Consider the following 27,338-nt stretch of genomic DNA (forward strand, 5'->3'; position numbering starts at 1 on the left):
CTCTTCCATGCTCTCTAAAAATCAATGGAAAAATATCCTCAGGTGAGGCTAAAAAAAAAAAAAAAAAGAAATGTCATATCCTCTGAAAGAGACATCTTGAAAATGCCTAAAGAAAGTTGTCATTTTTTCATGGTGAAGGAACTGGAGTCCGTGTTGATGAAAACACCTTGGTGGCTGCAGTGGCCAGCAGTGGCAGCAGCAGTGGGGTGATGGGGGTGGCGCCTTCCCCTGATCAGCCTATCACCTCCCACAGAGGGAGGCGAGACTGCGGCTTAGGCCCGCTCCCCTGAGAGGTCCCGGACTGTGAGAGGGGGCAGGCTGGGCTTAAGGACCCCCCCTCAGTGCATGAATTTCATGCATGGGGCCTTTAGTCAAAGTATAAAAGTGTATAATTGCCTGTACCTCCAAATGCATGGGCCACCTGGGAGAAGTCATGAGCGAGGAGCAGCATGGTGACTCCCCAGCACGGGCTGCTGTGAGGACACCGTGTCGGGTTGACTGGAAGCATGTTTTCCTGGATAGCGGGTGTAAAGTAATGAAGCATCTTAAAATCAATGGCCCTTGGAGTCAATGAAAGACAAAATGTGTATGTTTCACATGCTTGTTCTCATTTAGTTTTTAAGCCTAAAGAAACAATATTAGTATTGTATACCCATATCACAGATAACATTGCTGAGGCTCATCAATATAAATACTGTGAGCAACTGACAGATGGCCAAGCAGGAAGTCCAATGCGGAGTTTGCCCAACTCTGAGGGCCATCCCTTAGACGCCCACCCTGCCACTGTATCCCCCGACATGGACCCCAGAGGCTTTGCATTTCTATCCAACACATCATGCAAGTAGGAACATTTTCAGTTAGGTGTTTGCTGTTACAGGCATTCAATTCGTGAAGCATAAAATGTCACCGCAGTCACTGTATTTATGCACAAACTTGTTTACTGCATAGGCGGTTTGTGTCTGCATAACGGTTAAGACAGCTGTGTGCAGACTGGCTGTTTGGGATTGGCCGAGACAGTGCTCGATCCAGAACTCACAAGTTGACAAACACGATTTCAATGTTTTAATAACTTTTTAAAAACCAAGAATTTACTGAGCACTTCTCTGATCTGAAGACTAAGACATCAGTTTCACTTTGCTATACAACTCAAGACGTTACTTCATGGGAACTTACTTAACCTCTCTTAGATTTTGTTTCTCACTTTATGAACCAAAGTAAACTCCCCTGTGGTTGTTTCTCTTTTGGAAGACCCTCTTACTCACTGTGGATGGGCAAGGTCACTGAAGAACTGGCTTATTTCCTTTGTGGCTTGAATGCCATGGCTGTGCCAGAGCGGTGGGCCCCAACACTGATGAGAAAAAAGGTTTTCTCTCCTTCAAATTCTGAAGGTGTGCTTTTTGCCAGCTGGAGCGCGCCCACACTCTGTCTATCCCAGCCGTGGGCAAACTACGGCCCGTTCGGGCCCGTTCGGCTGTTCTATCCGGCCCGCGGAGCCGAAAGAGCGGAGGGTTCTCTTGCTCTCCCCTCCGCTCCTTTACTTTGAATTTATATTAGTTCACACAAACACTCCATCCATGCTTTTGTTCCGGCCCTCCGGTCCAGTTTAAGAACCCATTGTGGCCCTCGAGTCAAAAAGTTTGCCCACCCCTGGCTAGTCTCTAGAAGAATCCCAAAAGTCCGACTTGAGGGAACTTAAAAGGATGAGCCAGGTGCCAACTTCCAGCTTTTCTACACACATACCCTGTGGCATCATAGAAGTTGAAAGGCACCGATCATGAAATGGTTTGCAAAGCCTTAGACTGCCATGCATGTAAGATTAAATTTGCTCAGAAGCAAAACCCTTAGGACAGCGGCCCCAGGGACCCACATTCCCACAGTTGGCTCAGACTACTCCTAAAACCTAATACACTGAGTAATCAGGACTCGCCCTCTGTGCCCATAAAGGCCCACCCCCGCCCCCTTGCCTAGTGCCTTGTGATCTGCAAGGTGCTTTTCTAAATTTTCATCCTCACAACAACCTTGAGTGGTGGGTACAAAAGAATCTGAGGCCAAACAGTGGGGACGTTCCCAGGTTACAGGCTATAAACAGAGCCTGGACTATGGTTAGATCTGAACCCAAGCCCTGGAGTTTGCCTTATGGCCCAAGTCCCCATGGCCTCCCATATGTCCTGGAGTCATCATGACTTCATGTCAGCTGGTAGGCATGTGGTGGAGGCATGTGAGTACGTTAAGCTGTCCGCTCTCGCTCAACAGTACTCACTAACCCAGACTCATGAGTATCAACATGGGCCTGGCTGAAGGACTGAAATGATTTTTCATCTGTAATAGGAAGGACGCCTTCGCAACGCCACTTTCTCCTCGTTCCATGGCCCAGGGGCTGCCAGCGCTCAGGCCCTCCCTTAGGCCCTGCCTCAGTGCTCTTGGGCAGTACTGAGAACTCTTTTTTGGAAAATGAATTAAAACCACTCTTAAAAATTCAATCCGTTTTCTACAAACAGAAATGAGGGGTCTTTTTTGGATGACAGAAATATTCTGACAGTGAGTTGTGGTGACAGTTGCACAACATTGTAAATTGACTAAAAACTCATTGAATTGTAAACTTACGATGGGCAAATCTTATGATATGTAAATTATGTCCCAATAAAGCTGTTAAAAACATTAAAACATCAAAAATAATTATAACTGAATACATAGCTATGCCTGTCTTCTTTATATTACAAATGAAAATGCTGACTTTTACCAGACTTGGGTGTTCGTTGTGTTTTGTTTGTTTACAGACTAGGGACATAAAATGTTAGAAAAATTGCAAAAGGTACAAAGAAGTTTAAGGTTGGTTCTTAGAAAGCTGAGCAGAGAGAGGCAGGGAGCTTGCGCGTGACTGTGGAGAAGGAAAGGCTCTGCACCGCAGACCTGCTGCACCCGAAGGAGGTGCCGCTGGAGTGAGCCCCGCACCTGGGCCTGAGTGCGGGGTGCAGGCTGCCACAGCTCCGCCCCTCCCTCCCCCCCCCGTGCCCCCACCCCCTGCATAGCCAGTCCACATGGGCGGGTTTCATCGTTAGCATCTTGGAAAAGCAGAAGTGACTCAGATTTCATTAAATATCAAGCTATATCCATTTAAACAAGCACCATATGCTTTGTGCCTCTAGCAAAATCTCCATGCTTGGTGCAGAGCCTTAAAAACACCACCTTAGGCAGCACCAAGAAACTAGTTCATAAAGGGGCAAATGTTGGCTTTTAATTGTCAAAGGCACAAATAAAATTCCCAGGGACCCCCTGCGGGTCTGGCCTCTGAGGAGTTAGGTGCTTCGCCTCTCCTAGGAAAGATACGTGGAAGATACATGAAAACAGACCTTCGTGAAGGGCCGCAGGTTATTGTGGACAGTCAAGAAGTACGTAAAATACCAATTGTTCCTTCTTGTCACGAGTACGAGGGTAGGCAGTGGCCAGCCTGACAGTCCTTTGAACCTCTGTGGACAGGCCTCTGTCCACACCCTGACCCGCGCGGCTGACAGGACCTGCCCGGCCAGGACCGGGGACAAGAGTCAGAAGCGCAGGCAGCTCTGGTGCCCCTTCTTCCCCGGGTATCATCTCAGCAAACCACTGAGTCCTGCTGATTGCCTCCTCACCTGTAACTGGAGCAGTAAGAGTACGTCACTGGGAAAAAGAAATAAGGGCACAGTTTTGGAACAGTTTGCTTAATGTTTTATCCAAATGCTATTGCTGTTTCTTTGGTCAGAGCAAAAATTACATCTGGATTAGACCTCATATATGCAGAACACTGAACTTTGGCAATGTGGATTAAAGTTTCGCACTTGGGGCACCTGGCCCTGGAGCAGAGAGGGCTGCTCGGGAGCAGGGAGGGTTGCAGGGGAGCAGGGAGGGCTACTGGGGTGCAGGGAGGGGATCTGGGTGCAGAGACAGCTGCTGGGGTGCAGGGAGGGCTGCTGGGGTGCATAGAGGGCTGCTGGGGAGCAGGGAGGGTTGCTGGGGAGCATAGGGCATCACCCTCTCCGCCCTCTGACCCTGTCACCCAGCATGTCATCTGAATATTTCTTTTTTTTTTTTTAATATATTTTATTGATTTTTTACAGAGAGGAAGGAAGAGGGATAGATAGTCAGAAACATCGATGAGAGAGAAACATCGATCAGTTGCCTCTTGCACACCTCCTACTGGGGATGTGCCCGCAACCAAGTTACATGCCCTTGACCGGAATCGAACCTGGGACCTTTCAGTCCGCAGGCTGATGCTCTATCCACTGAGCCAAACCGGTTTTGGCCTGAATATTTCTTAAATGTGTCCCGGGAGCACCAAGGATTGGCCAGAGACTGCACAGTGGCCACGCCCTTGTGCCGCCCACGCCTCCCATCGCTGCAGCAGGCAATCCTGCATCCTCTGCACGCAGCAGGTTTTAGATTTGAGGGGACGCAGGTCTCACCCACATCTGCTCCAGAGCACCTGTGGCAGCACAGCCATTGGGCACAGAGTGTAACAGGCCGTGGGCGGCGGTGTCCGGCTCTGTCCCGGCTCCAACTGTCCACAGCCTGCTGGCTCCAGCGGCGCCGTCCCACGGATGCCCTGCAGCCCTCTCTTGCTGTTCTGCATCTCTGTTCCGGCTGGATGACATTGGTGCTCTTTCTTCCAAACACTAACTCATTGCCAACACGAAAGCCTGACGTGAACTCCCACCTTCTGGTTCTGTAAGTGGCGAGCCGGGCTAATGCAGGCACTCGGGGCTAACGCAGGCTGCTTGCTGCCTTCCGTCAGGACTGCTCACCAGGTCCTCATGCACCACGGAGCCGCTGCGAGGGGCCAGAGAGCTCAGCGTGTCAGTAGCTCCCACCTCTGGGACCCTCTGACCCCCTGGCAGTTAGCACACAGAAGGCTGGTCACCCAGGTCCTTAATCAGTAGGTCTGGGTGGCTTGGCGCTGCATGTGTGACAGGTCCTGTGTCATGCTGACACTGCATGTATGACAGGTCCTGTGTCATGCTGACACTGCATGTATGACAGGTCCTGTGTCATGCTGACACTGCATGTATGACAGGTCCTGTGTCATGCTGACACTGCATGTATGACAGGTCCTGTGTCATGCTGGCGCTGCGTGTATGACAGGTCCTGTGTCATGCTGATGCTGCGTGTGTGACAGGTCCTGTGTCATGCTGGCATTGCATGTGTGACAGGTCCTGTGTCATGCTGACGCTGCATGTGTGACAGGTCCTGTGTCATGCTGATGCTGCATGTGTGACAGGTCCTGTGTCATACTGGCACTGCATGTGTGACAGGTCTTGTGTCATGCTGACGCTGCATGTGTGACAGGTCCTGTGTCATGCTGGCATTGCATGTGTGACAGGTCCTGTGTCATGCTGACGCTGTGTGTGACAGTCCTGTGTCATGCTGGCACTGTGTGTATGACAGGTCCTGTGTCATGCTGGCACTGTGTGTGTGACAGGTCCTGTGTCATGCTGGCATTGCATGTGTGACAGGTCCTGTGTCAAGCTGACGCTGTGTGTATGACAGGTCCTGTGTCATACTGGCACTGCATGTGTGACAGGTCTTGTGTCATGCTGACGCTGCATGTGTGACAGGTCTTGTGTCATGCTGACGCTGCATGTGTGACAGGTCCTGTGTCATGCTGACACTGCATGTATGACAGGTCCTGTGTCATGCTGGCGCTGTGTGTATGACAGGTCCTGTGTCATGCTGATGCTGCGTGTGTGACAGGTCCTGTGTCATGCTGGCATTGCATGTGTGACAGGTCCTGTGTCATGCTGACGCTGCATGTGTGACAGGTCCTGTGTCATGCTGGCACTGCATGTGTGACAGGTCTTGTGTCATGCTGATGCTGCATGTGTGACAGGTCCTGTGTCATGCTGGCATTGCATGTGTGACAGGTCCTGTGTCATGCTGATGCTGTGTGTGACAGTCCTGTGTCATGCTGGCACTGTGTGTATGACAGGTCCTGTGTCATGCTGGCACTGTGTGTGTGACAGGTCCTGTGTCATGCTGGCATTGCATGTGTGACAGGTCTTGTGTCATGCTGACGCTGCATGTGTGACAGGTCCTGTGTCATGCTGACGCTGCATGTGTGACAGGTCCTGTGTCATGCTGGCACTATATGTGTGACATGTCCTGTGTCATGCTGACGCTGCATGTGTGACAGGTCCTGTGTCATGCTAATGCTGCATGTGTGACAGGTCCTGTGTCATGCTGGCACTATATGTGTGACATGTCCTGTGTCATGCTGACGCTGCATGTGTGACAGGTCCTGTGTCATGCTGGCACTATATGTGTAACATGTCCTGTGTCATGCTGGTGCTGTGTGTGTGACAGGTCCTGTGTCATGCTGGCACTGTGTGTGTGACAGGTCCTGTGTCATGATGGCACTGTGTGTGTGACAGGTCCTGTGTCATGCTGGTGCTGTGTGTGTGACAGGTCCTGTGTCATGCTGGCACTGTGTGTGTGACAGGTCCTGTGTCATGCTGGCACTGTGTGTGACAGGTCCTGTGTCAAGCTGACGCTGTGTGTGACAGGTCCTGTGTCATGCTGGCACTGTGTGTGTGACAGGTCCTGTGTCATGCTGATGCAGGTCCAGGGAAGCACTGGTCTCTTAAGGGCTTAGCCAGCATCTAATAAGCACACAATAAACTTCAGGCATTGCTAAGGATCGTCAATAAAGATCTGCTTCCTTAAAAGGCTTCCCAATTCAGTTCTATTTGAAACCCCCACCCAAGGGCCTTGTCTGGGTTGAGAAATAAAAAATCTGTCTCCTTCAGCTCACTTTTCTTAGAAGTTGAGACATATGGCATAACACCTGCTTCTAAACACAGCTACTTGATGTCTAACTCTGGCATTCCCATCCTATTTCCTCATTGCCAATAAAGTTATTGAAATTGAAATATACCATCTGTGTGAGAGTTTGTATCAAAAAGACAGATGACACTGTTGCAGGTAGTGGCAGAGTCACCCTGTTCCCCAGCAATCCGTGCACCAAAACATTCTTCTGCGCCAGGATAGGAAATCCACGCCAGAGCCCCATTCCTTCCCTGAAGCAGCAGTAACAACCACAGAGTCTACCAACGCCCTGCCACTGGGCTGGAATAGAAGCAGCAAGTTCTGTTGGCAATATGTGTGTGCACATGTTTGTACATGCATGTATGTGTACGCATGTGCCTGAGTATGCATATATACGCATGTGTGCATGAGCGTCTGTATGCCAGTGTATGTATGTATGTACATATTCCTCACTTTTCAAAAGTTCATGCTACACCACTTCACTTCCACAAAAGACCTACATTAGTACCTGTTTTCACAAACCAAAAGAAATAAAAGAGGACTTTCACTTTTAAGAAAGCAAGGAGAAAGTGAAAATAGCGTCAGCATTTGTTTTGCTCGAGTGGTTAGAGGCAGGCCCCAGCACCCTCAGGACGCAGTGCTGCCAGCATCTGGGCCTCATCTCCACGAGTTTTGTGCGTCTTGGCAAGACGGGTCCTTGGGTATCAGAAAAGCCTAGGAGAGCGTGTAAGGGTGTTGCACTGGCGTAAAACGGGTTCCACATAAAGTTGTCATATTTAGAGAGCAGGAAGAGATTCCTTCCCTCCCCCTCACAGATTTCCAACCATCAGAGCTGTCTTCTACGCATCCATTTCCCACCTGCTGGAGAGAAGAGCAGGTGTTATCCTAAGACTTCCTGTGCCTCAGCTGGGGGTTTATGGAGTATGGGGACTGTTTTTCTTACTCTGTGCCTGTCAGTATAGTACATCCATAAAGGAATAAAGTGCTATGCAAAAAGCACAGAAAATAAGAATGCTCTCAGATTTAAAAAATATGAATGCCAAAATTAGAAATTAAATAGGACTAAACATAAAGTTAAAAATCCCCAGAGCATAGCATAAAAAGGGACTAATGAGACAAAATTTTAAAATATATCCTGGAAAAGAAAAGAAAAATTGAGGCCCAATAGGTGAGATCCAGCACTGACCCAAACAATCAGGAGGGAGAAACGAATACAGGTGTGAGCCAGAGATGTTTCCAGTCCAGATGTACGTGGCTTTGGATTTAAAAGACCCACTGAGTATCCATCCAGTAAAGGAGAAAAGACCCAAATCTAGCTACACCCTTATAAAGACATTTTCAGAGAGAAACTATCAAACCGCCAATAGACAAAAGGAAAAGAATCTGATCTACTTGCAACCTCATTCCAGCAATGCAGAGTGCCAGAGGGGGGCACCTCCCAGCTTCCTGGGAAATGACTCCAGCCTACACGCCAGCCTGCAAGCCAGCAGCCAGCAGGAAGGCAGAAGATTCCAGATGAGGAAGGACTCAGAAAGCCCTTTCTTAGCAAGTGATTTAAGGATATTGTCCAGAAAAATAAAGGAAACCAAGAAAGAAGATGACAAAGGTTAGGAACATGAGATGAAGAGATACTGCCCACACTTGATGGAAGGCCATACAGACACATAAGTATATTTTTATAGTTACAACAGTCACTCAATTAAGTTATTTTTAAAAAATGGTGAATCGCGGAGCAGGTGCAAAGGTTCCAGGAGGGGATCCTTGGGAAGAAAGGATCATCTTCTGAAAGAAAGCATGATTGAAAAGACAGGAAAAGGCTCACTACGCTGGGGAAGAAATGAGAACAGCAACAAGAAACTTCCAGGAAAACACAGAGAGCAGCCCAGGAAAGCCACGGGCAGCACATGGAACAGCTGTAATATGGCATGTGATTAGCATCAGAACCGACGAGCTGTCAGATAATAGATGCCATCGGACTGTGACACTGGCATGTGCTCCTCACACAGAGGACCCCTCTAGGATCAAGTTACACCAGGCGGGAAGATGGAATTCCAACAGACAACTCGACTCAACCCTGAGCAATGCGATGTAGGCATAAGAATCTAAACACTTTTAAAGGTAGTTAACTTCTTAAAGCCAACTGATAAAAGGCATAGGAGCCTGGTAGTGAATTCAGAAAAGGATGTAAATATTAATGACAGGCGTAGTTGATGACAGTATGAATGTGAAAGGGGAGAGAGGATGTGGGGGATGGGAAGAGGTACCAAGTCCATATTTTATAGCGATGAAGAGATACTGTCCATATTGGATAGGCCATACAGACATATAAGTATATTTTTATAGTTATAATGGTCACTCAATTAAATTATTTTAAAAATAGTGAATCGAAATCATTAGGAGGGGAAAGATGGTGGCTGGCAGGACAGAGGCGAGGAAGGGGAAGTGAGTGAGTGAGGGTATGAAAGGAGAGTGTGTGGATGTGTGTGGTGAGTGTGTGAGTGAGTAAGGGACAGTTAAATCTCACGGGAGCAGCAGGGGCTGGCAGACCAAGCTCTCTTGGACAAGGAGAGACTACTACTGCTGCGGGCACTCCCTGGACTGCAGGACTCTGGCACGGAGCCCATGCCATCTTGAAGGGGAGAACGGCCTTTTTTAGGAACTCATCAGCACCACCACCCAGACAGGACTTGGACACTGCCCGCGACCCAGCAATCACTACAGTCAAAATCCTGCTACCCCAGCTGCAGACCTGCGGACCCTGGGACCTCCACCTCCAAAGGTGCACCCTTCCCGCAGCAGTAAGTGCATCTTCCCCCTCCCCAGCGGCAGAACTTCAGACACCACTTTCTTTCGCACATTTCCAACCACGCAGGCATCCAGGGCACACCACTCTGTAGGCAGCGCCTGGGAGCCACTGGGAGCCTCCACTGGTGTGATTCTGTACAGACAAGGGCGTGCTGCCCCGCAGTAGAAATTCTGTATTTCCTATGCCTGAATAACTGCCCACAGATACCCCAGCTGTGTAACTTCAGCGCCAGGGCCCCTCAAAGTGCATCAGAGCTCTGCGCTGGCAAACTCACTGCTGCAGATGAGCACATTTCCAAAGGGCAGGCACCCTGAGCCCATCTATCCACAGGGTCCTCTGGGGAGCTGCTTTGAGCCCCTGCTGGGTGTGATTCTGTACAGACAAGGACGCGCTGCCCCACAGTAGAAACTCTGAACTCCTTCCACCTGAATAACTGCCCACATACACCCCAGCTGCTTAACTTCAGTGTCAGGGCCCCTCAAAGTGTGTCAGAGCTCTGCGCAGGCAAACACACCACCAGTCCACATGCGCACTTCCAACGGGCAAGCACCCTGAGTCCATCTGTTCACAGGGTGCTTGTGGGAGCTGCTGTGAGTCCTTGCTGGGTGTGATCTTGGACAAGATCTACTCCCCTGGCAGTAGAATTCTGAATTCACTCATCCTGGATACCTGCACACAGATGCCTCAATTACGTGGCTTCAGTGCCAGGGCCCGTCAGAGTACTTCAGCACCCCTTGCTGGCAAATGCACCATGGGTGCCCCTGTGAACCTCCGCTGGGAGCGTGCGCATATCCACCACAGGTGCAGCAGCAAAAGCTGAGTCTGCCCACCCTACAACTACAGAACTCTGGATACCACAGTCATGCCTTTCCAGAACGCAGGCCTCCTGAGACCCATCACCCCAACAGACGGTTCCTGGGTGCCACTGTGAGTCCCCGCTGGACACGTGCAATTCTAATCAAGGGCACAAGGCAGCAAAAATTGGGACACTCCCCTCCATGGCTGCTGACTTCTAGACACCACAGTTGTACCTTTCCAGCTCACAGGCCTACATCAAGAGAACCCAAATAGCTCAAGTAGGGAGCTACACTAGATCACCAAACCCAGGAGACCTGAGAGATCACACCAGTAGCACCATCCCCAAAAGAACCTGAGTATCAAACCAATCGGACCTACAATTAGAAAGTTACAGCAAAACATGGGAAGACAAAAAAGCAATGCCCAAAGGAAAGAAAAATAGGAATCACAGAAAGGGAGTTAAATGAAATTGAAGCTAGCAGCATATCAGAGAAAGAATTGTTTAAACGACTGGATGACAAATACACACAACTCAATGACAAATACGCACAACTCAATGAGAACAATAAGGAGCTGAATGAGAATGTCACCAACATGAAAAGGAATCAAGAGGAGATGAAGAACGACAAAGCTGCAATAAAGAACACAATGGAAGGCGTAAACAGTAGACTAGAAGAGGCTGAGGACTGCATCAGTGAATTAGAAGACAAGGTAGGAAAAAACACACAAACAGCAACTGGAAAGACTTAAAAAGCAAGAGGAGAGCCTAAGGGAGTTTGGGGACAACACAAAATGAAACAACATTCGCATAATAGGGGTACCAAAAGGAGAGGAAGAGAAGCAAGGATTAGAAAACCTGTTTGAAGAAATAATGACAGAAAACTTCTATGATATTGGCAAGGAAAAAACTATGCAAGTCCAAGAAGTACATAGAGTCCCAAACAAATTGAACCCCAAAAGACCGACACCAAGACACATCATAATTAAATTGGCGAACAACAATGACAAATTAAGAATCTTAAAGGCTGCCAGAGAGAGACAGAAAGTTACCTACAAGGGATTTCCTATTAGAATATCAACTGATTTCTCAACAGAAACACACCAGGCCAGAAGGGATTGGAATGAAATATACAAAGTGATGCAAAGCAAGGGACTGAATCCAAGAATACTATACCCAGCAAGGCTATCATTCAAAATTGAAGGTGGAATCAGGAGCTTCACAGACAAAAAAAGGACTAAGAGAGTTTATTAGCACAAAACCAGCAATGCAAGAAATGCTGAAGGGTCTGCTGTAAAAAGAAATAGGAAGTGAAGAAGGAACACAGGGGTAAAGAATAAAAATGGCGACAAACAAGTACTTGTCAATAATAATTTAAAATGTAAATGGATTAAATGCCCCAATCAAAAGACATAGGGTAACTGAGTGGATAAGAAAACATGACCCCTATATCTGCTGTATACAGGAAACCCACCTCAGAAAAAAAGACACACACAGACTGATGGTGAAGGGATGGAAAAAGCGTTTTCAGGCGAATGGAAATGGAAAAAAAGCTGGGGTAGCAATACTTATATCTGACAAATTAGATCTCAAAGTGAAGGACATAAAAAAAGATAAGGAAGGCCACTTCATAATACTAAAGGAAGCAATCCAACAAGAAGAAATAACTCTGGTAAACATATACACACCCAATACAGGAACAACCAAATACATAAAAAAAACTTCTGGAGGATATCAAGGGAGAGATTGACAGCAATACAATCATAGTAGGGGACTTTATTACCCCACTATCACCATTGGACAAATCCTCTAAACAAAAAATCAGCAAAGAAACATCAATCCTAAATGACTCACTAGACCAAATGGAATTAATTGACATCTTCAGAACATTTCACCCCAAAGCCACAGAATATACATTCTTCTCAAGTGCACATGGGTAATTTTCAAAGATAGACCATATATTGGGTCACAGACAAAGTCTCTTCAAATTCAAGATGATAGAAATCATATCAAGCATCTTCTCAGATCACAATGGCATAAAACTAGAAATCAACTACAATAAAAACAATCCAAAAAAATCAAACACCTGGAGACTAAATAGCATGCCATTAAACAATGACTGGGTTACCTGATAGATCAAAGAAGAAATAAATAAAAAAAACATCATGGCAACAAATGACAATGAAAACACAACAATCCAAAATCTATGGGACACAGCGAAAGCAGTCTTGAGAGGGAAGTTCATAGCTATACAAGCCTACTGCAAAAAAAAACAAGAAACAATGGTAATAAATTACCTACAACTCAAAGAGTTAGAAAGAGAACAACAAGAGAAGCCCAGTGTAAGCAGAAGGGAGGAAATAATAAAGATCAGAGCGGAGATAAACGACATAGAGACCAAAAAAAAAAATACAAAAGATCAAAAAAACCAAGAGCTGGTTCTTTGAAAGGATAAACAAGATTGATGAACCTCTAGCCAGGCTCACCAAGAAGCAAAGAGAGAGGACCCAAGTAAACAAAATCAGAAATGAAAGGGGAGAAATAACAACAGACCCCACCAAAATACAAAGGATTGTTAAAAAATACTATGAACAACTCTATTCCAACAAACTGGACAACCTGGAGAAAATTGACATATTCCTAGAAAAATACAACCTTCCAAAACTCAATCAGGAAGAATCTAAACATCTCAATAGGCCAATAACTATGGAAGAAATTGAAGCAGTCATCAAAAAGCTTCCAGCAAACGAAAGCCCGGGGCCAGACAGCTTCACAGGGGATTTTTACCAAACATTCAAGGAAGAACTTAAACCTATCCTCCTCAGACTATTCCAAAAAATTCAAGAGGAAGGAACACTTCCAAGCTCATTCTATGAAGCCAGCATCACCCTAATACCAAAACCAGATAAAGACACAACGAAAGAGAATTACAGGCCAATATCCCTAATGAACATAGATGCCAAAATCATCAACAAAATTCTAGCAAATCGGATTCAGCAGTACATCAGAAAGATCATACACCATGACCAAGTAGGATTTATCCCAGGGATGCAAGGATGGTACAACATCCTCAAGTCAATAAACGTGATACATTACATAAACAAATTGAGAGATAAAAACCACATAGTCATAACAATTGATGCAGAAAAAGCATTCGACAAAATCCAACACCCTTTCTTGATAAAAACTCTCAGCAAGGTGGGAATAGAAGGATCATACCTCAACATCATAAAAGCCATATATGATAAACCCACAGCCAACATCATACTCAATGGGCAAAAACTAAAACCACTTCCCCTAAGAACAGGAACAAGACAGGGATGCCCACTCTCACCACTCCTGTTCGACATAGTACTGGAAGTTTTAGCCATTGCAATTAGACAAGAAGAAGAAATAAAAGGCATCCAAATTGGAAAAGAAGAAGTAAAGCTGTCCTTATTTGCAGATGACATGATATTGTACATAAAAAACCCGAAAGACTCCATCAAGAAACTATTAGACTTAATAAATGAATTTGGCAATGTATCAGGATACAAAATTAACGCCAAGAAATCTATGGCATTTCTATACACCAATAGTGAACTTACAGAAAGAGAGACTAAAAAAGCAATCCCATTTACCATCGCACCAAAAAAATTAAGATACCTAGAAATAAACTTAACTAAGGAGGTAAAAGATCTATACATGGAAAACTACAGGACACTGAAAAAAGAGATAGAGGAAGACATAAACAGATGGAAGAACATACCATGTTTATGGATTGGTAGAATCAACATCATTAAAATGTCCATATTACCCAAAGCAATCTATAGATTCAATGCATTCCCCATTAAAATACCAACGGCATATTTCACAGACCTAGAAACAACTCTCCAAAACTTCATCTGGAATAAAAAAAGACCCCTAATAGCCATCCTGAGAAAGGATGTATTACAAAGCCACTGTTCTCAAAACAACCTGGTACTGGCAAAAGAACAGACATATACATCAATGGAATAGAATAGAGAACCCAGTTATCAACCCAAACCACTATGCTCAATTAATATTTGACAAAGGATGCATGAACATACAATGGAATCAAAACAGTCTCTTCAATAAATGGTGTTGGGAAAATTGGACAGATACATGCAAAAAAAAGGAAACTAGGCCACCAACTTACACCATACACAAACATAAACTCAAAATTGATAAAGGACTTAAACATAAGATGGGAAACCATAAAAATACTAGAGGAATTCACAGGCAGAGAAATCTCAGACATATGCCGAAGCAATTTCCTCACCAATACAGCTCCTAGGACAATGGAAACTAAAGAGAAAATAAACAAATGGGACTACATCAAAATAAAAAGCTTTTGCACAGCAAAAGAAACCATCAACAAAACAACAAGAAAGCCCACTGTATGGGAGAACGTATTTGCAAATGTTATCACTGATAAAGGTTTAATCTCCATCATCTACAGGGAACTTATACAACTTAAAAAAAGGAAGATAAATGATCCAATAAAAAAATGTGCAATGGACCTAAATAGAATCTTTTCGAAAGAAGACAGAAGGAAGGCTAAGAGTCATATGAAAACATGCTCAAAGTCACTAATTATCCGAGAGATGCAAATCAACACGACAATGCGGTACCATCTCACACCTGTCAGAATGGCAATCATCAACAAATCAACAAAGGACAAGTGCTGGCGAGGATGAGGAGAAAAAGGAACCCTCATGAACTGCTGGTGGGAATTCAGACTGGTGCAGCCACTGTGGAGAACAGTATGGAGTTTCCTCAAAACACTAAAAATGGAACTCCCATTTGACCCAGTAATACCACTTCTAGGAATATATCCCAAGAAACTAGAAACACCAATCAGAAAGGATATATGCACCCCTATGTTCATAGCAGCACAATTCACCATAGCTAAGATTTGGAAACAGCCTAAATGCCCATCAGCAGATGAGTGGATTAGAAAACTATGGTACATCTACACAATGGAATGCTACGCTGCTATAAAAAAGAAGGAATTCTTACCATTTGCAGCAACATGGATGGTCCTGGAGAGCATTATGTTAAGTGAAATAAGCCAGGCAATGAAAGAAAAATACCACATGATCTCACTCATTTATGGAAAATAAAAAACTTTATAACCTGATGAACAAAAAGATAGATACAGAGGCAGTAAAGCACCGAACAGACTGTCAAATTACAGCGGGAAGGCGGGAGTGTTCGGGAGGGGGGAAAGAGATCAACCAAAGGACTTGTATGCATGCATATAAGCACAACCAATGGACATAGGACACTGCGGGGGGGGGGGGGGGGGGATGAGGGCATGTGACAGGGGGTAGGGGAGGCTGGGGGAAGGTCTGTGGGGGAAAAAAAGGAGATATATGTACTACTATATGTAATACTTTAAACAATAAAATAAAATTTTAAAAAATAAATAAAATAAAAAAGAAAACATTAGGAAGAGAGTGAGGTCAAGTAGAGTGAGCTAAACCTCATCTTTCATATAGTGAGGCCAGCAGATAGTGTCTCTAGTGACTAAATCAGGAAATTAGACATAAGTAATCATCTGGTTATGGGGTAACCATCAGCAAAACCCAAACCACAAAATGGCAAAAAGAGCCTGCCTCTGAGAGGTGATGGCAAAGATTGGTGTAAGAGACTAGACAAAAAACAAAAGCTAATCTTTTAATTAAAAACAAAGAAAGGAATAAATATTATAAATATGCATATGGAAATGCAACTTTAATTGGAAACCTGTCAGGAATTGAGGTAGATTTCCTGTGTTTCTGTTTCCACGCAGGCAGGTGCACGTGCATGCACATGTACACACACACACGTACCCCTTTTCTTCTTCCTTCTGATACCTACTTACTTTCAGTTTCTGCTTCCTCATAGCTTCAGTTTGCCAGGACCCCTTTATCAGTCAGGGTGCAGATCAGAAAGAGTCCAGACCCAATTAGTAAGAGACTCTTGTCAAAAGTGAGGCCAGGCTAAGGGAACCCAATGAACATTGGGGAAGCATGCTGGGCGTCACCCGGAGGCCACAGGCTGAGGCAGGGAGAGTCAGGGAACTGGGGAGAGGGCTGGGCTTTCCTGGGGAGTTGACCTAAAGGGGCTGAGACCTTCTAAGAATGAACCACTGCCAGTCACAACCAGATGGGAGGGAGCCAGGGCAAAAAAAGACCTCATCTCTCTCCTAAGCAAGGTGCCCAGTCTCCTGGGCAGGGTCAAGGCGGAGAGTGGCAGGATTTGGAGGGGCAAAGGAAGAACATCAGCACACCCTCATGGCCTGGATGAATGTGACAGTATGTGAACTTGGGGCTTTTTTCCCATGAAGCCCTTTGTCACATCCCTCTGTGTAGTTGCTTTAGTTACTTTATTCCCTAGTTCAGATTTCTACTGAATGAATGCGAGCCCTCAGAGTCCTCATTGGCCAGGCCGTGGACCAGCTGCCCTTGGGACCAGGCCTGGTCCCAGCAGCTGTATGGGAAGTGGTGGCGGGGAAAGGGACGGGAAAAGTACGACAGCCTCCCTCTGGGTGGAGCCACTTCACCCGTTGGCAGGTCTAAAACAGATGTAGGAGTGGCGCACGTATCACATATAAATTAAGCGATGTCATTGTAACATTGTGATGACTTGCCTCAGGGCTCAAGTGTTAAGGTTTATTGAGTACTCTATGACCCAAGCATGGTGAAGTTACTTCACAGGACACCCAGGTGATCTACATGAGGAGGGTACACCTGGTGGCAGAGGTCAGGCAGCCTACTATAGGGAGCCCAGTGATGGATTCGCCTTGGGGGCTGGATGTCACCCAACCCAGGCAAGACTCTGGCCTCAGGCTACTGAACACTGAGCACCATTCTTCCCACATCTGTGAGAAACAAAAGTAAAGTTAGCATCATCTTTTTTCTTTCTTTCTTTTTTTGGAGAGATTGGAAGCGAGGGGGAGGGAGATAGAGAGAGAGAGAAATATCAGTGTGAGAGAGACACATCGATTGGTTGCCTCCCACACACACCTGGGCCGGGGATCAAACCTGCAACCCAGGTCAGTGCCCTTGACCTTGAATGGAACCCGAGACCCTCCAGTTGGCCAGCTGACACTCTAACTGCTGAGCACACCAGTCAGGGCAGCAGCATCTTTTAAAAGAGCTTATCTTTGGGGAGAGTTTCCTTCTTTCCAGCAACACTGGCTACCCAAGATGTCTCTGAGGTAAACTGGATACAGGTCTACAGGATCTGCCCAATTATGCCTTACAACTGCACGTGACTCTACCTATGTGGATCTCAGAATAAAGCTAAATTAATGTCATAGTGGCAGCTGCCCTGGACTCATCTACTCAACGAATATCTGCTGGCAGCTCTTATGTGCAGGCCTGCTTGGGGCGCTGGGAGGCAGCAGAGGAGGGCAGACACGCTCCCTGACCTCCCATGGAAGCCGGCTTCTCCAAACTTCATTCTGCCAGGTTGCTTGTAATTCAAGTTATTAAATCCATGCTTATTATGTAGATGGTGATCAGAAAGTATTCACTTACTAATAATCCCTTGCAAAGTAGGTCTGATTAGGTGTCTCTGGGTTACTTAACAAGAGTTACAGTGTTTGTGAACAGCAAACCTTGTCCCGAATGGTACCTGAGTGATCCCCTTTTCTCTCCACTCCAGTCTTAGAATACCCGCGGGATTAAATGCCCTAGTCAGCAGGCTTGGAAGGACTAACTCCCGTCTCTCTCTGCCTCTTGCCCCAGGTGGGAGAGCGTCCACCAGGAAGCTGTGACACAGGCCCTGATCTGAGCCGGGTGGATGTCCCTAATGAGTCACAGATCCTGGCGAATGCTCCCCGAGGAAGGCGCTTCTCTGGACCCTTCCACCGCCCTGGAGAGCCAAGACCGCCTGGGGGGATGCAGGCAGCCGAGCGAACCGGCGGCCCCCAAAGCGCTGAGGGGCGCCCCTCAGGCGTTTCTGTCTAGACTAGCAGCTTTTCTCCAGGATGTCCTGCAACCGCACGTCCGCGGAGACTTTTGAATACCTGCTGCCCAACGGGAGCCACGCGTGGGAAGCGGCGGCGCCCCTCCGGGGGTGCCTGGCAGGCATCATGGTGCTGATGATCGCCGTGGGCTTTCTCGGCAACTCCGTAGTCTGCGTCATCGTGTACCAGCGGCCGGCCATGCGCTCCGCCATCAACCTGCTGCTGGCCACGCTGGCTTTCTCAGACATCATGCTCTCGCTGTGCTGCATGCCCTTCGCGGCCGCCACGCTGGTCACCGTCCGCTGGCGCTTTGGCGACTCCTTCTGCCGGCTCTCGGCCGCGCTCTACTGGTTCTTTGTCCTGGAGGGCGTGGCCGCCCTGCTCATCATCAGCGTGGACCGCTTCCTCATCATCGCCCAGCGCCAGGACAGGCTGACCCCGAGGCGGGCCAAGGCGATCATCGCCGCGTCCTGGGCGCTGTCCTTCTGCGTGTCGGCGCCCTCGCTGGCCGGCTGGACGCTGGTGGAGGTGCCCGCGCGGGCCCCCCAGTGCGTGCTGGGCTACACCGAGCTCCCGGCCGGCCGCGCCTACGTGGTGACTCTGGTGGTGGCCGCTTTCTTCGCGCCCTTCGGCGTCATGCTGGGCTCCTACCTGGGCATCCTGCACGCCGTGCGCAAGAACGCGGTCCGCGTGCGCAACCAGTCGGACACCCTGGACCTGCGGCAGCTCGCCAGGGCCGGCCTGCGGCGGCGCCAGCGGCAACAACAGATCAGCTTGGACTTGAGTTTCAAAACCAAGGCCTTCACCACCATCCTCATCCTTTTCGTGGGCTTCTCCTTGTGCTGGCTGCCGCACGCCGTCTACAGCCTCCTGTCCGTGTTCAGCAGGCGGTTCTACTGCAGCCCCTCCTTCTACACCACCAGCTCCTGCGTCCTGTGGCTCGGCTACATCAAGTCTGTCTTCAACCCCATCGTCTACTGCTGGAGGATCAAAAAGTTCCGCGAGGCCTGCATAGAGCTGCTGCCCCAGACCTTCCAAATCCTCCCCAGAGTGCCTGAGCGGATCCGAAGGCGCATCCAGCCCAGCACCATCTACACGTGCAACGAAAACCAGTCGGCTGTCTAGCGAGAGGTGGGCGGGTGGAGGGGGCACAGGGCCTGGGGCCAGGACCTAGCTGTCCTGCTCTGCCTCCTGGCCCCTGAGCCCCAGTGGGCATCCTGTGGCGGCCAATGAAGCACAAAGGTACTCATTTGTGAGCAGAGGAGCCAGCTTCTTTGCAGGGTGAATGATTTCTGTGTTTTGCTGCAGGAGAGCAGGGGGGGGGTCCGATGGAGACTTGGGGAGGAAGGCGCTGGGAACTGGAGGGGAGCAGGGAGTGGGCAGAAAGGGAAAGTGGGTGGGCTGAGTGTGCGCAGGAAGAAGGCTTTGCTTAAGAGAAAGCCTGTGGTTTCTTACATTGACCACATAAGCATTTCCAGCCAGGCCACATCGTCCTTTCTATAAACCAAGATCACGCTGGGAGCAGAGGGAGCCAGTCAGTGCCTCTCAGCTCCCGGGAGAGCACGTGGGAGGCCCTGGGGCAGCTCATCTGAGAGGAGAAGCCCACGGAGGGCTGGGTGTGTACCCCACCTCTCCTGCCGGCCCAGCACACACTGTCTCTGGGCTCGGGGCCCTCCATCCTCCCTGTCTGCCAGGACCATTCCTCTGCCCCTCTCTTTCTCTCGATGCTCCCCATGCCTCCCTTTGTTTTCACGCTGTCCTCCCCAGGGGCCAGAAGAGGCACAGTCCTTCTCTTGTAATTCACCTTCTCGGCAAGTATTTGAAGCGACTTGCTTTCCATCTCAGAAGTGGTCCGTGGGCTTAGTTTACACATTTCCTCTGGACACGCTGGGGCTGTAGCCTCCTGAGCTGCCGCATGGACTTCTGCGCTGGACCTGCTGACAGGGCCCGGACAGACACCGACCTGCCCGCAGGTCCCCGTTGATCTCTGTGCTCCTCCTACCTCATTCCTCCGCTGTCCTCTGGGCCACCTGCCCGGGGCCTTGGTCCTCTGAGCCCAGGCAGGACTGGGGCCCTGGGAGTGAGGCTGCTGACAGGGAGCTTGGCTGCTTATGCTGTGCCCTTGGCCACCTGGCCAAGGTCACCCATTACTCCAGAGCTTCTGACATGGGGTCTGTTTTCCCGAGTTTGAGGCACACCACTAAGTCCATACAGTTCTTTTTACAGTTTCAGATATGAAGAGAGTGGGAAATTTAAGGAGAAATTCAGAAAATCTGAACCCAAGTCTAACTCTTAACAGGAACTAGTGTGTGACCTTGTTCACTTCACCTGACTTCTATGGGCCTGTTTCCCCATTTACCAAGCGAAGAAGCAAGTCTACATGATCTCCCATGTCCCTTTCATCTCTCAAACACTCGGATTCTAAAAGGGTATCTTGTCTGCTCGTAGTCACAGCTCCTCTGTATTCTTTTATTTCCCACACCATGAGCCTTTATTAAGTGCCTGCCAGACACAAGGCACTGTGGGAGAAAAAGGGATGAATAAGGCCTGGGCTGTGCCCAAAGGCAGTTGTCCAATTTATCTCAAGATCATTGTAACTCACGCCTGGCCTGCATAGCTCAGTGGTTGAGCATCGACCTATGAACCAGGAAGTCATGGTTTGATTCCCTGTCAGGCACATGCCTGGGCTGTGGGCTTTATCCCCAGTGGGGGATGTGCAGGAGGCAGCTGATCAATGATTCTCTCATCATTGATGTTTCTCTCTCTCTCCCTCTCCCTTCTTCTCTGAAATCAATAAAAATATATTTCTAAAAATATTATTGTAACTCAAATCCGGCCTAACTCAGATGCTCCCTTCTCATTGCTCTTCTCGGTTCCTTTCCCAGGTTGTAGTAAGAGGCCAGCTTCCCATCTCGCACTCGCTTCCTGTGGTGCTGGTGACAGAGGCAGGGAAGAGCGGGGATCACAGAGAACATAATTTATGTTATCTAAGCCCAGATCAGGATTTGTTGTGGAAATAATTTATACTTTTTCTCACTAACTTTACCCAGGTACAGAGAGAAAGAAGATGGGCAGTTGGTGTGTGATTGAGATGGCCTGTCAGTTCGTGTCCCAAGTGCCCCCAGCAGGGTCAGGGTTTGCCTTTGGCTCCCATCCAGTTCAGCCTTAGTGGGCCCAGAACACAGCCAGCCCCCAAGGGGCCAGGCCAGTGGTCACCTCCCCCTGGTGGGCGTTTAAGAAAATGTTCCCCCAGAGCCTTGAGTAAAAGAGAAATCACAAAACTGTATGAACGCAGGTACCAAAATTTACACCCATCAGTGTTATATGATGTATGTTGAAAAGTAATGTGTTTCAAACTAATAATTTTGTACATATTTTTAAATAAAATATTATTGCTTTTTCTGTGTATAAGACTATGCTCTAGCCATAATTAGCACCAAGGCCATGAAGAGTAAGCCAACCATCTGGAGTCTAGTGACCCCTAAGACACAGCAACTTCAGGAAACACAGAACCTGGCAGTTACGCCTCACGCTGGAGTGACTGAAGAAGGACATTGAGGGCAGATGAAAACCAGGAGACTGTGTGAGCAGTGGGGTCAGTGGTGGGGCGCCCAGATCGCTTTAAATCACGGCCCTGCTAAGTAACCTGTGGTCTTCACCTCCGACTCCCAGCACATCACCTTCAGAAGTCTCTCTTCCTCGCCAAACCTCTACCAAACTCTACTCCCCTAAGCCATTGTGTAAGGCCCAGGCTGTGCCCAAAGCAGCTGTCCAAGCTTGTCTCCTTCTGCGAGGAGGACAATCACGGCTCCTTTGGTTTCTGTTTTTGTCTCTTCTTTAGCCCTGGAGTCACCCAAATCCTGGCACCTGAATTGCTTGGTGGGGCCTTAGGAGGTGACGATGGTAGTGACTCTCCAGGAGGCAGCCCCCTGGTTCCTTGGGAGAAAACTGAGACACAACTCTCAGAGGCATCATCCCAATTCCAAGTCCCCCGGGAAATCCACTACCTTTTCATCTTGAATCTTGGTCCCTACTGTAGGGGTGAAATAAAAGCAAAGGTTACCTAGGGCATTCTGCCAACCCAGATAAGTGATGAAGATCTAGATCAATTCCTACTTGGCTGTTCTGAGACCTGGATGTGCTTTCCCCTTGCGTGACTTCCAGCACACTTTTTGGGGGCTAAAAGCCTGCTGGTTAAGTCTTTACAATGTTGCTCTGCCCCCTTGCTCACGCAGTCGGCAGCCCTGCCTCCCAGGGCCCCCAAAGTCTCAGAGTGCCAGCACCCAGGCTTTGCTCCTAGGAAATGCATGGGGGGTGGAGCCAAAGGGCATGCCCTCCCCAAACCCAGGGCCACCTTGCTCTCTGCGTGATTCAGGGCAAGTGATTTGGTGTCCCAGCTTTCTCATCTCCTACATAGTGTAAATACTCCCACCCAAGGGCTCCGTGAGGAAGAAATGAACTGATGCACATGAAGGGTCCGGTCCCTGCGGGGCCATAGCAGAGGCTGCACACACGGTGGCAATGACTACAGTTGTACTGTCCACTTGCTCTAAGGCCAACATTTGTACTCCAGGGCAAGTATAGCGATTTGTTTCAGAAACTGGCTGTTAGTCCCTTTTCTCAGGCGGCCCTAAGATTTCGTGGTTCAGTTGATAAGAACACAACATCCACAGGAGCCAGGAGCATAAGTTTGACTTTAAAGAGCGAAATTCCCGATGGCTGGACTGCAGCACTTGACCGCATCCGAACTGTCCCTGGGCTGTGAGTTGCCTCACAGGGCTGCCAGGAGAAGGACAGACAGGTGGAGCCCTTTCCATGCATATCCTGAGAGCACACTGCTCTGAGAGTCTCCGCGCTGCAGAGCTGAGCAGGGTTGTGAGCATGCAGGGAAGCAGGAGGGAGGCAGGAGTGTGACATGGGTAAGGGTGGGGCTGCTATAACAGACGCCCACCTCGAAAGTGCCTGTGAAAAAATAACCCTGTTTCTCTCATTGAAGTCCAGGGTAGTGGGTGGGTTCTCTGCCAGGAGGCGGTTCGGGACTCCCTCCTCCCATCCAGGTTTCCACTGGCCCTTGAGGAGAGGAAAGGGTGTGGAAAAGCAGAGAGGTAAGACACTCACAGTCCCCTGGGCTTCCCTGTCAAGACTGAGTCACATGACCACACAGCTGCAAAAGAGGCTGGGAGGTGAGCCTACTAGCCTCTGTGCCCAGCTCTGGCTTTCTTAGCCTGGAAGGAGAGGAGAAAGATTTGGTGCGTTCCCAAATCGTGTCAAGACATGGCACGATTTTGAAAAACAAGGGATCCTAGCACATATACAAATTCTCACGTCCGAAGTAGAAATCTCATCACTGACCCTTTCCTTATTGTAACATAAGCACATCTCTGTCACAGTGACCCCGGAAGGCTGCCTCTCCACTCTCGCCCCGACATACAGGGACCCGTTCCCAGACACAGAGACTGCAAGCACTTACACCTGTGCCAAGAAAGAGAGGAACCACAGGTAATCTTTTAGACACAGAAGATGTGAGACAGGAGGGCTAACCTGAAAATTTGCAGCCACAAACAGATGAATTTGCCAAATAAGGGAAAAGAAATACTATTTAAAACAAAATCAACAGTGAATGAAAGGTTCAAGTCGTTGGTGCACAGGCAGGCAAAATAGCAATTTTAGACAGTGAATAAAGGAAAATTGAATTTATTTAAAGAAAAGGGGTTGGGGGATGGAAATATCCACAGGGAAGGGCTACACGGCACCGAACCAAAGAGAATTGGATCGATGATGGCAGCCGTTAGGAGCTCAAATCTTGTCCTTATAAGCAGTCAATGGCAGGAAGCTTTTGTCATCAGTGGGTTTGGGGGGCTTGGTGGGTGGGCTTGGGCCATGGGTTGGGTCAACAGGAATGCCATGTGGGTGCATTTGGCAGTTTTAGCTCCTTATATGGTTTGATTCCTGGTGTCTGGCATTTCCGGTCCGACAAGCCTTCCTGGTGTTTGTCCTCCTGTGGCGGGGAAGCTTACAAATGGCCATAAGTAATTATATTGCTTTGTAAGTCCTAACAGTGATTGAGACCACCTTTGCCTGAGAATGTGTTTGTTAAAGGAAAGAGTATAAGTTCAAAGCTTTGCCTATTGAAAGGTGGAGACTGGTCGCCAGTGACAAGGAAGACCCCACAGAGTGTGGGAGGGGCACAGGCCATGCCCTGGCCATTAAATTATTCAAGGAAAGTCAGGGCTTCCCATCCTAGCTGGATCTCTAAGAATAGAAGGGTGCTGAGCACAAGCATGGTGTGTGTGTGTGTGTGTGTGTGTGTGTGTGTGTGTGTGTGTGTGTGAGAGTGCTGAGAGGATGGCCTAGAGGTTACCTTAGCAGGCAGTTCCAGTTCACCCTCTGCTCTCTGGCCCTTCGTCCTGGAGGAGCAGGGGACATGGTATTCTAGAGACAGGAGAGGACCAGAGGTTGCCTGGCTCAGAAAGGGAAACAGGGCGGCCTCTGGGGACACAGATTTGGCCTGATTAGTCTGATAGGAACATAAAGAACTCATCTGTATAAGCACTTAGATGTGACCAGAACGTTACCTTCTGCAATCAGGAATCTGGGGGCCTGAGGTGCAAGTGCAGCCTTCCGAGGTGTTCAGGTTTAAGTTCCTAAAGTTCCCCAGAGGCCAGGGAACAAGCAGGAAGTCCCCCACCAGATCTGCACATTCCATCTCCACTGTGTGCTCCTGTGGTCACTGGCATTTGCTGGTCCTGTGCCAACCAGTCCAGCCAAGGGAAAAAAAATAGCCAAGTTTGTTTTGGAGACATTTTTTAAAAAGTCAGGTTACTGCTCCTTATTAAGTGTCCTTTTGAAATGTTGCCACCATGTTTCCTCGTTGCAGTATTGTGTGGTGTCACAAAGATTCAAATGTTTTATTAAACCAGGAAAAGAGGTTCACTAGCCTCACCATAAAAGACAAACAAGCTGAATAAATATTTCATATGCACATGGGAAAATGAAAAGTTTAATTTGCTCTCACAGAGTACCCACAGGTGAGGGAGAAATATGGTAAACAGGAAGCTCCTTCTCTCCTTGGCTGCCTACTCTCTCCAGGATGTGCTGGGCCTCTTGGGAAGTAGTCAGCCCAGGCTACTCAGCAGTGTCTCCCCTCGAGGGGAGCCCTGTGCAGCTGAAACACACCGACTTGTGGGATTCTCCACTGGGCCCAGATGGGCACTCATGGAGGCTTCCCACACTGAGCACCGAAATGATACTCCACAGGGTTTCACCTCACAGAGTCTACAACTCTGTTATGTCTTTGTGGGAACCTGCAGGCCCTCTTCTATCTACAGGCCTCTTCTCTTTCTTTCTCAAACAATGCAATAAGCAGATATTATTAGGTTCCTAACTAGACAAGAGCTGACTCTATAAAGTCTAAAGGTAGCATCTGTACAAGGGCATATTTTCCTTCTTTATGAATAAATATTCCCTAGGCTTAAGAAAAGTTTTAAAAATATACCTATCGATTGACTTTTTAATTATACAGGTAATTTGCTCCTTGTAGAAATGAAAACAACTGAAGATTCCAAAATGGAGGCAGAGTAAATGGATACTACACTGACACACTACCAGGACAAAACTGGAATTACAACTAAAATACAGAAAAACCATCCTGAATAACCAACTGAAGACTAGCTGGAGAAAACCTTCATAACCAAGGATGGAAAGTGACATCCACATAGAGACTGGTGGGAAGTGTGGAGGCAGGAAAGGGCTGGCTGAGCTCCCACAGACAGAAACTGAAGTTCCAGGGGGATATCTCAGCTCCAGGGAGTTCCCACTGAGAACCCCAAGCAGAGAGCACCAGAACTGAGAAAGGTGCCCATACAACATCAGGCTATGAAAAGCAACAGGGATGTTATCTGCCATTGGGGATATGCAGGCACCCTCTTAAAGGGCCAACACACAAAATTTTGTGTACAGCCACTCACCTTGGGATCTAGCAGAGGGAGGGCAGAGTGGACTGGAGCTGTGTGGGCAGAAGTCAAACTGGGGGCTCTAGGGTTACACCTCGGGAGGCTGACACCCTGGTTTCTTGTCCTGAGTCATTCCCTCACACTGTGGAGGACAACTTTCTCAGGCAAACTTTTGCTATCCAGGTGGTTTTTACCAGGGGGGGAGGCAATTGCCCCACCCTATTGTAAAACTCCTTACCTCACCCTGTGGAATTTCCAAGGCTTATTAAGAGACTGAGAATAACAATCAGCCTGTAGGCAGAAGAATTGCCCCACCCTGTTGGAAAACCTCCCACCCCAAACTGTGGTTGATAGCCTGGGGCTAATCATGACTGAATACAATCAGGCTGCAGGCAGAGGTGGGTCTCTGGAGGCTTTGAGTCTTTTCCTGATCTAATTTAGGGCCTGGGGCTAGGAAAAGCATACTTTGAGGCACATCTTAGTCTTTTTCAAAGGCACACAGCTCCAGTAGAGGGAGCCACAAGCTATCAATTGTTGATAGCTCCAAACAGGGTATGCAGGGCCAGTCACAGACAGTGTCCAACACTGTCCTGCACTAGAGATTGGGAGGCATAGCAGATCTATCTAATAGTCACAAACCCAAACAGGCAGCCAAAATGGGAGACAAAAAAAAAAAAAAAAGCCCCAAATGAAAGAACAAGAGAGTTCTCTAGAGGAAAAGCTAAATGAAATGGAGATAAGAAATTTATCAGACATAGAGTTCGGAATAATTGTGGCAAAGATGCTCAAGAGCATGAGAAATGATATAGTATCTATGAAGAATGGCATACCACTAATAAAGAACACAGTGGGAAGGAATGCACAGCAGATTAGGAGAAGCTGAGGATCAGATCAGTGAATTAGGATAGGAAAAAAATCACTCAATCACAGAACCAAAAAGAAAAAACAATTAGGGAATGTGGACTGGTGCAGCCACTGTGGAGAATAGTATGGAGTTTCCTCAAAACACTAAAAATGGAGCTCCCATTTGAC

The 27,338-nt window shown here is 47.9% G+C and overlaps 1 protein-coding gene across 4 annotated transcripts in view; it reads left to right on the top strand.

The window, feature by feature from the left end:
• Positions 1 to 21,866, top strand: part of GPR45 (G protein-coupled receptor 45) — a 119,779-nt gene extending 97,913 nt beyond the window's left edge. For 3 of the 4 annotated variants that reach the window (XM_080685701.1, XM_080685700.1, XM_080685699.1), the window contains one exon: positions 18,134 to 21,866. In XM_080685701.1, coding sequence (XP_080541827.1) covers positions 18,376 to 19,479 — 1,104 coding nt within the window. In that variant the 5' untranslated portion in view covers positions 18,134 to 18,375 and the 3' untranslated portion in view covers positions 19,480 to 21,866. Of the gene's footprint in view, positions 1 to 42; positions 2,686 to 18,133 lie in introns of those variants that run through there. The other variant, XR_013961494.1, reaches the window with a different exon arrangement.
• The last annotated feature ends 5,472 nt before the right edge of the window (positions 21,867 to 27,338 follow it).

Source organism: Plecotus auritus, assembly GCF_963455305.1.
Source record: "Plecotus auritus genome assembly, chromosome: 8".
NCBI classification, from domain to species: Eukaryota; Metazoa; Chordata; class Mammalia; order Chiroptera; family Vespertilionidae; genus Plecotus; species Plecotus auritus.